We start from the raw sequence: 10,800 nt of genomic DNA on the forward strand, positions 1-10,800 counted from the left end.
CACACACACACAGAACCTCCACACACACTCGCTCCTGCAGAAGAGCGTCTGATGTGGAGTCTGGAACTTTCCCTTACTTTCACAAAGGCCGTGAATTGCTCCATCTTTCTGAGCGATGTTGTAATTCATGATGTTCACAGAAATCTGTTATGAATATATAGTGTTATTCATAAACAACTCATGTCTGTCTGTAAGGATTCATCATAATCATAACTGTGTGAGAGTGAGAGTGAGTGAGAGTGAGTGAGAGTGTGAGTGAGAGTGTGAGAGTGAGTGTGAGAGTGAGTGAATGAGTGAGTGAGTGAGTGAGAGTGTGAGAGTGAGTGTGAGTGAGAGTGAGTGTGAGTGAGAGTGTGAGTGAGAGTGAGTGTGAGTGAGAGTGAGTGTGATAGTGAATGAGTGAGTGTGAAAGTGAGTGTGAGTGAGTGAGAGTGTGAGTGTGAGTGAGTGTGAGAGTGAGTGAGTGTGAGTGAGTGTGAGAGTGAGTGAGTGAGTGAGAGTGAGTGTGAGTGAGTGTGAGTGAGTGTGAGTGAGTGAGTGTGAGTGAGTGTGAGTGAGAGAGTGAGTGTGAGTGTGTGTGAGTGTGAGTGAGTGAGTGTGAGAGTGAGTGAATGAGTGAGTGTTAGAGTGAATGAGTGAGTGTGAGAGTGTGAAAGTGAGAGTGAGTGTGAGAGAGTGAGTGTGAGTGAGAGTGAGTGAGAGTGAGTGAGAGTGAGTGAGAGTGAGTGAGAGTGAGTGTGAGTGAGTGAGTGAGTGAGTGAGTGAGAGTGAGTGAGTGTGAGTGTGAGTGAGAGTGAGTGAGAGTGAGTGAGTGTGAGTGAGTGTGAGTGTGAGTGAGAGTGAGTGTGAGAGTGAGTGTGAGAGTGAGTGTGAGAGTGAGTGTGAGAGTGAGTGTGAGAGTGAGTGTGAGAGTGAGTGTGAGAGTGAGTGTGAGAGTGAGTGTGAGAGTGAATGAGTGAGTGTGAGAGTGAGTGTGAGTGTGAGTGAGTGAGCGAGCGAGAGTGTGAGCGTGAGTGTCTGTAAGGATTCATCATAATCATAACCTCTCTGTCTGTAAACGCTCATGTTTTCAGCACAGAAACTCTTTTATTAAATCAACAAAACTTTTGCTTTAAATGTTTATTTATTAAGATCGAACACAGCCGGACAAATGAGCTCTAAATATCAGTGCAACGATTAATTATAATTATATTTTATATATAAACACACACATTGCATGTATATATTCAAGACAAATGTGTTGTTTATATTTAAAATATTTATATAATAAATTATGTATAAAAATACATATACAGTAAGTATATACATGCATATGTGTGTATTTATATATACAAAGTAATTATACATAGCACACACACATATATTATGTAAACACAAACTTATTTTGTATGCAATAAAAATTTTCATAACAAATAAGCAAAATCTCATGAAAATAATCTGATATATTTTGTTACTTGAATTGAAAGTGTTTATAATCATTGAGCGTTTGGGGTTAAAGTGTGAAAATGCGCACACACACACACACACACACACACAAAAATATATATATATATTTATCAGGCTGTTCTTTTGATTTTAGTGTGAAATGTGAGTTGGACGTTCAAATACTAAATAACATGTTACATGCATGTAAACATCACATCAGAAGAGTTCGGCTGATGAAACAGTTTAGGAATCTAAATGCAACATTGTACAAAACTGAAGTGTAATTTTTTTGCACATTTAAAACATTTGTATTGCAACTTTATTTTCATTCATAATAAAGTCGTCCACTATAATGCATTCTCACTGTTTTAATGGTGACTGTTAATAATTTTCTTTATTATATAATCAGCACAAATGAGCTCTTCACATCTCTGCTGTTCATGGCTGGTGTTCACGCAATAAAAGCAGAACTCATACGATCATGCGGCTGATTCTGCTGATCCTGCGTCTCATTTGCTGAAGCTGAGGAACCCGAACGCTGTTGTCGCTGGTCTGACGTTCACGTCCACACTGGCTTTAATGTTTCTGAATGTGGAGCTGTCGAAGTTGGCCACCAGTTTCTTGGGTCCGAGTCTGTAGGGGCTGAAGTTCACCTTCAGCTTGATCCTCTGTCCCGGGCCGAGCTCAACGGCGCTGCACACACACACACACACAGGTTTGTTTTGCTATACTTGTGAGGACATTCCATTGGCGTAATGGTTTTTCTACTGTACAAACTGTATATTCTGTCCCCTTACACTAACCCTACCCATCTCTCACACACACACATACGTCATAAACAGGACTGAGCTCAGTTCGGTGTGTGTAGGTGTGTCTCACCTGGACTTCTCTGTGTTTCTCAGCAATCCGCTGCCGGTGAGTGTGACGGAGCAGTTCTTCAGCGGCACGGGGAGAGGATTCTCAAACACCACCTCAGCACTCATCTCTGAGCCCTGGAGAGGCGTCCCAGTCACCTGACACACACACACACACACGGCAGGGTGAGTGTGTGTGTGGTGTGTGTGTGTGTGTGTGTGTGTGTGTGTGTGTGTGTGTGTGTGTGTGAAGACTCACTGTGAGGTTGAGGGCTGGATTGTGTGGAACGATGTCTTTCTCCGCCAGATACGTTTCTTTAGCCTCGGTTTTCTCTGTGGCGATGGCAGAGACTTTGATGCAGTTGTTGTCCATCATCTTCGGTCCGTATGCAGCGAACGGGACCATCAAGGGAAGGGTTTGTTCTGAAACGAGCACAGTGTTATTATGATTATGATTTTTTTTAAACAGCATAAATTAAAGGCAGCACAACAAATACTATTTTTGCATTACAGTCATGAGAATTTGGGGATTGAAAGAGTTTAGTTTTATTTAATTAATCTTAATACGGTCCTAAAAACAGGCTTAATTTTCTTTATGAAATATAATATATAACATAAATATAATGTCTTATTTTCTCATGATTTCTTTAAAAGTTTTGCAGGTGTGCATTTGTGTGTGTGTGTGTGTGTGTGTTTGGAAGGTTTTGCATGTGTTTTCTTGTACTGGGTGACACTGGGATTGCTGGTATAGTTAGCCGCACCTGTGTTGGGTTGCAGTTGTATGTCAGTGGAGTCGCTCCACACGTCGGCCGCTGGGGTTCCGGTGTATCTCATAACCTGAGCGCTCATCTTCAGCAACAGATCTTGTGCTTTTGTGTTGTCACTCCTCAGAACGAGCTTGAGTTTGATGTCGGTGCCGTTCAGCGGTGGCGAGTCCAGACTGATGTTCATCTGCAGGGTCGGACGAGGCGCTTCGCTCGGCTTTAGGCCAGTCACTCGCCTCACGGCCTCGTCAAACACTGCTCTCTCCTTCACAGAACCTGAGGAGAAAAAGATGGTCAGGCATAAAACATCAATAGCTAACACTTTTACAATGCTCTCTCTTATTAAAATAAAAAATAAAATAATATTTTTCTAAATGGCAATACACACACACTATATTGCCAAAAGTATCGGGACACCCCTCCATATCATTGAATTCAGGTGTTTTAATCACTTCCATGGCACAGTGGTGTAAAAAGTGGGATGCAGTGGCGTAAAGTGTGGGGTGCAGTGGAGTAAAGCATGAGATGCAGTGGTGTAAAGCGTGGGGTGCAGTGGAGTAAAGTGTGGGGTGCAGTGGAGTAAAGCATGAGATGCAGTGGTGTAAAGCGTGGGATGCAGTGGAGTAAAGCGTGGGATGCAGTGGAGTAAAGCATGAGATGCAGTGGTGTAAAGCGTGGGGTAAAGTGTGGGGTGCAGTGGTGTAAAGTGTGGGGTGCAGTGGAGTAAAGCATGAGATGCAGTGGTGTAAAGCGTGGGGTGCAGTGGTGTAAAGCGTGGGGTGCAGTGGGGTGCAGTGGTGTAAAGCGTGGGATGCAGTGGCGTAAAGCGTGGATGCAGTGGTGTAAAGCGTGGGATGCAGTGGTGTAAAGCGTGGGATGCAGTGGAGTAAAGCATGAGATGCAGTGGTGTAAAGCGTGGGGTGCAGTGGAGTAAAGCGTGGGATGCAGTGGCGTAAAGCATGAGATGCAGTGGTGTAAAGCGTGGGGTGCAGTGGAGTAAAGGGTGGGATGCAGTGGCGTAAAGCGTGGATGCAGTGGTGTAAAGCGTGGGATGGAGTGGTGTAAAGCGTGGGGTGCAGTGGAGTAAAGCATGAGATGCAGTGGTGTAAAGCGTGGGGTGCAGTGGTGTAAAGTGTGGGATGCAGTGGTGTAAAGCGTGGGGTGCAGTGGTGTAAAGCATGGGATGCAGTGGAGTAAAGCATGAGATGCAGTGGTGTAAAGCGTGGAGTAAAGCATGAGATGCAGTGGTGTAAAGCGTGGGGTAAAGCATGGGGTGCAGTGGTGTAAAGTGTGGGGTGCAGTGGAGTAAAGCATGAGATGCAGTGGTGTAAAGCGTGGGGTGCAGTGGAGTAAAGCGTGGGATGCAGTGGCGTAAAGCGTGGATGCAGTGGTGTAAAACGTGGGGTGCAGTGGTGTAAAGCGAGGGATGCAGTGGTGTAAAGCGTGGGATGCAGTGGTGTAAAGCGTGGGATGCAGTGGTGTAAAACGTGGGGTGCAGTGTTGTAAACCGTGGGATGCAGTGGTGTAAAACGTGGGGTGCAGTGGCGTAAAGCGTGGGATGCAGTGGTGTAAAACGTGGGGTGCAGTGGTGTAAAACGTGGGGTGCAGTGGCGTAAAACGTGAGGTGCAGTGGTGTAAAGCGTGGGCCGTGGGGGGCAGTGGAGTAAAGCGTGGGGTGCAGTGGCGTAAAGCGATTAAAGTTCATGTGCATGTAAAGGCAGACGTCCCAAAACTTTTGGCAACAAAATGTATTATATGATGTGTGTGTGTGTGTGTGTGTGTGTGTAAGAGAGAAAGTGAGTGAGTGAGTGAGTGAGTGAGTGTGTGTGTGTGTGTGTGTGTGTGTGAGAGAGAGACGGACCCTCCGGGTACTTGTACTGATCTGTGATGTCTTGTCTGCTGTTGCTGCCCACGGCTTTAGTGCTGATATTCTGTCCGACGGTTTTCGTGTCTGAGAGAATCTTCTTCTTGGAGCCGTTGGCCATGACCAGCCATGTGACTTTATCTGCGTTCACTTCTCCGAACACAAACGGCACGTCGTACTGGACGTCAGAGTGACCCAGCAGGACGGCCTTCACCGGCGCTGGACCACAGCAGTAAATACCTGGATGTAGAGGAGAGGATGTTAACATGTAGAGGATGTTAAATCACTCCAGGTGGCCTGATCTAAATATTATCTGTAGCCTATATATAATATAATATAATATAATGTAATATAATGAGCAGATGAGGACCTGAGCTCTTCTCCTGTGGCGTCGGGTCCAGAACCTGCCAGCCGTCGTACAGCGAGTCCTCGGAGAGATCCGGGCGCCTCATCCAACCCTCCACCCACACATGATAGTTCCTGCATCACATCAGGAGTGAAACTAGATCAAGCCTCCAACTGAACGAGCGAGACGTTACATGAGAACTGAAGCTCTTACCAAACACTGTCCAGGTTGCGTTTGGGTCTCACGCCGTAGTCGCTGAAGTACTCGTCGATGAGGAGGTTCTGATCCGTGTCGTGAGCCGACTGATAGTTGGTGACGACGCGACACGGGATCCCCAAACACCTCAACACTGCAGCGGAACAAGAGTTAACTCAAGCCTTTACTAACACACCTCTGTTACTTAATATAATATATAACAACTTGTTTTGTTTCAGCTAGTTGCCAACATCTCATTTTAATTTACTTTAACTTGGTGTATTATAATCGCTAAAATAAGTAAAACTGAAGTAAAAAAATAGTAAAAACTATATAGACATTAATAAAACCCTGCTAAAATGATAAAAACTAGACAAAATTACTAAAACTTTGAAGTTAACATAAAGTGACTGAGTGTGGGAGTATGAGAGAGTGTGTGCGTGCATGTGTGCGAGAGTGTGTGTTACCAGAAATTATCTTGGAATTGCTACAAATAAACTCGGGATTACTAGAAATGATCTTGGAATTACTAGAAATAAATGCGGAATTGCTAGAAATAAACTCAGAATTACTAGAAATAAACTCAGAATTACTAGAAATAAACTCAGAATTGCTAGAAATAAACTCGGAATTACTAGAAATTATCTTGGAATTACTAGAAATAAACTCAGAATTGCTAGAAATAAACTCAGAATTACTAGAAATAAACTCAGAATTGCTAGAAATTATCTTGGAATTACTAGAAATAAACTCGGAATTACTAGAAATAAACTCAGAATTACTAGAAATGATCTTGGAATTACTAGAAATAAACTCGTAATTGCTAGAAATAAACTCAGAATTGATAGAAATAAACTCAGAATTACTAGAAATGATCTTGGAATTACTAGAAATAAACTCGGAATTGCTAGAAATAAAATTGGAATTACTAGAAATGATCTTGGAATTGCTAGAAATAAAATTGGAATTGCTAGAAATAAAATTGGAATTGCTAGAAATAAAATTGGAATTACTAGAAATGATCTTGGAATTACTAGAAATAAAATTGGAATTGCTAGAAATAAAATTGGAATTGCTAGAAATAAAATTGGAATTACTAGAAATGATCTTGGAATTACTAGAAATAAACTCGGAATTGCTAGAAATAAAATTGGAATTGCTAGAAATAAAATTGGAATTACTAGAAATGATCTTGGAATTACTAGAAATAAACTTGGAATTACTAGAAATTATTTAGAAATAGTGTGTGTGTGTGTGTGTGTTAGTGTGTCTACCTGTGCACATGACCGCTGCAAACACCCAGCACTGTCCAAATTTGACCGGATGACAGTCATATTTGATCCAGCGTCTCAGTATCTCCACACTGCTGCTCCACTTGGAGGGAACAACTCCTCCGATGTACGACCCGTCCCACTGACCCATCAGAACTCCCTGATCATCGTCCGAGTTTATCTGCACATTCAACATATTCATGGAGTGGAGTGCTGTGTAGTGCAGTGTACTGTAGTGGAGTGGAGTGGAGTGGAGTGAAGTGTACTGTAGTGGAGTGAAGTGCAGTGCAGTGCAGTGCAGTGCAGTGAAGTGAAGTGCAGTAGAGTGGAGTGGAGTGCAGTGCAGTGGAGTGGAGTGTACTGTAGTGGAGTGAAGTGCAGTGCAGTGAAGTGAAGTGCAGTAGAGTGGAGTGGAGTGCAGTGCAGTGCAGTGGAGTGGAGTGTACTGGAGTGGAGTGGAGTGGAGTGGAGTGAAGTGTACTGTAGTGGAGTGAAGTGGAGTGGAGTGCAGTGGAGTGGAGTGTACTGTAGTGGAGTGGAGTGTACTGTAGTGGAGTGGAGTGGAGTGAAGTGAAGTGCAGTGCAGTGGAGTGAAGTGTAGTGCAGTAGAGTGGAGTGCGGTGCAGTGTAGTGTAGTGCAGTAGAGTGGAGTGTAGTGTAGTTTAGTTTAGTGTAGTGTAGTGCAGTAGAGTGGCGTGGAGTGGAATGTAGTTTAGTGCAGCGCAGTAGAGTGAAGCGCAGTAGAGTGAAGTGCAGTGGAGTGGAGTGCAGTGAAGTGCAGTGGAGTGGAGTGCAGTGGAGTTCAGTGGAGTGGAGTGGAGTAAAGTGCAGTGGAGTGGCGTGGAGTGCAGTGGAGTGCAGTGGAGTGTAGTGGAGTGCAGTGGAGTGGAGTGGAGTGCAGTGGAGTGGAGTGTAGTGCAGTGGAGAGGAGTGCAGTGCAGGGGAGAGGAGTGCAGTGGAGTGTAATGTAGTGGAGTGCAGTGCAGTGGAGTGTAATGTAGTGGAGTGCAGTGGAGAGGAGTGCAGTGGAGTGTAATGTAGTGTAGTGCAGTGGATTGCAGTGGAGAGGAGTGCAGTGTAATGTAATGTAGTGAAGTGCAGTGCAGTGTAATGTAGTGCAGTGGAGTGCAGTGGAGTGGAGTGCAATGTAGTGTAATGTTATGTAATGTAGTGCAGTGCAGTGCAGTGGAGTGCAGTGCAGTGTAATGTTATGTAATGTAGTGCAGTGCAGTGCAGTGCAGTGTAATGTAATGTAGTGTAGTGCAGTGGAGTGCAGTGTAATGTAATGTAATGTAGTGAAGTGCAGTGCAGTGTAATGTAGTGCAGTGCAGTGGAGTGGAGTGGAGTGGAGTGTAGTGGAGTGCAGTGCAGTGCAGTGGAGTGCAGTGCAGTGTAATGTTATGTAATGTAGTGCAGTGCAGTGCAGTGCAGTGTAATGTAATGTAATGTAATGTAGTGAAGTGCAGTGCAGTGCAGTGCAGTGTAATGTAATGTAATGTAGTGAAGTGAAGTGCAGTGCAGTGCAGTGTAATGTAGTGTAGTGCAGTGCAGTGGAGTGGAGTGGAGTGAAGTGAAGTGAAGTGCAGTGCAGTGGAGTGTAGTGGAGTGGAGTGAAGTGCAGTGCAATGTAATGTAATGCAGTGGAGTGGAGTGGAGTGGAGTGGAGTGAAGTGCAGTGCAGTGCAATGTAATGTAGTGGAGTGAAGTGAAGTGCAGTGCAGTGCAGTGGAGTGTAGTGTAGTGCAGTGGAGTGGAGTGGAGTGGAGTGAAGTGAAGTGCAGTGGAGTGGAGTGGAGTGAAGTGCAGTGTAATGTAATGTAGTGTAGTGCAGTGTAATGTAATGTAGTGTAGTGGAGTGGAGTGGAGTGAAGTGAAGTGCAGTGGAGTGGAGTGAAGTGAAGTGCAGTGGAGTGGAGTGAAGTGAAGTGCAGTGGAGTGAAGTGAAGTGCAGTGGAGTGGAGTGAAGTGAAGTGCAGTGGAGTGGAGTGGAGTGGAGTGAAGTGAAGTGGAGTGGAGTGCAGTGGAGTGTAGTGTAGTGAAGTGCAGTGGAGTGGAGTGGAGTGGAGTGCAGTGGAGTGTAGTGTAGTGAAGTGCAGTGGAGTGGAGTGGAGTGGAGTGAAGTGAAGTGGAGTGGAGTGCAGTGGAGTGTAGTGTAGTGAAGTGCAGTGGAGTGGAGTGGAGTGGAGTGAAGTGAAGTGCAGTGGAGTGGAGTGGAGTGGAGTGAAGTGAAGTGCAGTGGAGTGGAGTGGAGTGGAGTGAAGTGAAGTGCAGTGGAGTGGAGTGAAGTGAAGTGCAGTGGAGTGAAGTGAAGTGCAGTGGAGTGGAGTGAAGTGAAGTGCAGTGGAGTGGAGTGGAGTGGAGTGGAGTGAAGTGAAGTGCAGTGCAGTGCAGTGGAGTGTAGTGTAGTGCAGTGGAGTGGAGTGGAGTGGAGTGAAGTGAAGTGCAGTGGAGTGGAGTGGAGTGAAGTGCAGTGTAATGTAATGTAGTGTAGTGCAGTGTAATGTAATGTAGTGTAGTGGAGTGGAGTGGAGTGAAGTGAAGTGCAGTGGAGTGGAGTGAAGTGAAGTGCAGTGGAGTGGAGTGAAGTGAAGTGCAGTGGAGTGAAGTGAAGTGCAGTGGAGTGGAGTGAAGTGAAGTGCAGTGGAGTGGAGTGGAGTGGAGTGAAGTGAAGTGCAGTGGAGTGGAGTGAAGTGAAGTGCAGTGGAGTGGAGTGAAGTGAAGTGCAGTGGAGTGGAGTGGAGTGGAGTGAAGTGCAGTGCAGTGCAATGTAATGTAGTGTAGTGCAGTGGAGTGGAGTGGAGTGGAGTGGAGTGGAGTGGAGTGGAGTGCAGTGGAGTGGAGTGCAGTGGAGTGGAGTGCAGTGCAGTGGAGTGGAGTGCAGTGCAGTGGAGTGGAGTGCAGTGGAGTGGAGTTGTGTGTTGTGTTGTTTACCATGGTGCTGATGACTCGACTGATGTAGATGGGGTTACAGCGCGCTGAATAATCCTCCTGTGCGTCTTTCACACACTTTGGGTTCAAATCCAGCAGCTTCAGACAGATATCCACGATATCATCCTCAAACTAGAGAAACCAGAGACATCGAGATAACTGTTGTGTGGCGTTCATGTGTGTGTTTAACCCTATACAGCTACTGTATATCTTATATATTTTATAATTGTGTCACACACAATCTACTACATGCCTACTGATTTACATTAAAAGTGTTTTTCCTCCATATTCTCACTATATCAGACTATATGAGCCATAAAAGCCTGTTGGATTGAATGATACTCAACATAAACTCTTCTGTTTATGGTTTATTTGCCAGGTTGAATGTGTGTGTGTGTGTGTGTGTGTGTGTGTGTGTGTGTTTACAGCGGCTGTCCTCACCTGACCGAAGTCCCAGCTCATGCTGGTGATGTATTCATCCACTCCCTTATACACGATTCCCTGCTCATTCATGACGTATTCCTGCCTCTCCGCTTCGTTGGGCAGAAACACCGAGTCATCTGGAGAGAGAAGAACACGAGACACTGAGGAGCGCAGTGATGTTTCAGGCTTCAGTATTACACACACTTCCTATGTGAACTCTTAACCTTCATCCTTCCCTCGTGGGGCAAAATTACCCAAAGCCCTACAATTATACTTTTATTTTATTTATTTTTTGCCCAGAAAGCTTATTTTATTTCATTTTGATTAAAACATTTCTATTTTTTAATGCAATTTTTTTTGTGAGATTTTTTGTTAGTTTTTATTTTTATTTATCTTTAAATTACTATGTTTGATCAATAAATAATTTTGAGTGTTTTGAGTCTGGATTTGAATGTGACTACTGTAGGAGCACGTCTGATCTCCTCTGGAAGCTGTTCCAGCATAATAGCTAAAAGCAGACTCGCCATGCTTAGAGTGAACCCTTGGTATTTCTAGCTGATATGATCCTAGTGATCTGAGTGATCTGTTGGGTTTATATTCAGTGAGCATATCTGCAATATATTGAGGTCCTAGGCCATTGAATGATTTATATACCAGTAATAATACTTTAAAATCAATCCTAAATTTAACTGGGAGCCAGTGTAAAGACCTGAGGACTGGTGTGATATGT

General features: G+C 44.6%; 1 protein-coding gene across 1 annotated transcript in view; it reads right to left on the minus strand.

Annotated features, from left to right (window-relative positions):
• Nucleotides 1-1,108: 1,108 nt before the first annotated feature.
• Nucleotides 1,109-10,800, minus strand: part of tgm8 (transglutaminase 8) — an 18,875-nt gene continuing 9,183 nt past the window's right edge. The window contains exons 4-13 of the mRNA XM_084426837.1: nucleotides 10,089-10,207; nucleotides 9,651-9,779; nucleotides 6,723-6,900; nucleotides 5,467-5,602; nucleotides 5,278-5,387; nucleotides 4,905-5,147; nucleotides 3,041-3,319; nucleotides 2,539-2,702; nucleotides 2,305-2,438; nucleotides 1,109-2,118 (exon numbers count right to left, since the gene is read on the minus strand). Coding sequence (XP_084282963.1) covers nucleotides 1,935-2,118; nucleotides 2,305-2,438; nucleotides 2,539-2,702; nucleotides 3,041-3,319; nucleotides 4,905-5,147; nucleotides 5,278-5,387; nucleotides 5,467-5,602; nucleotides 6,723-6,900; nucleotides 9,651-9,779; nucleotides 10,089-10,207 — 1,676 coding nt within the window. The 3' untranslated portion in view covers nucleotides 1,109-1,934. The remainder of the gene's footprint in view (nucleotides 2,119-2,304; nucleotides 2,439-2,538; nucleotides 2,703-3,040; nucleotides 3,320-4,904; nucleotides 5,148-5,277; nucleotides 5,388-5,466; nucleotides 5,603-6,722; nucleotides 6,901-9,650; nucleotides 9,780-10,088; nucleotides 10,208-10,800) is intronic.

This window comes from Rutilus rutilus (assembly GCF_951802725.1).
Source record: "Rutilus rutilus genome assembly, chromosome: 12".
Classification (NCBI taxonomy): Eukaryota; Metazoa; Chordata; class Actinopteri; order Cypriniformes; family Leuciscidae; genus Rutilus; species Rutilus rutilus.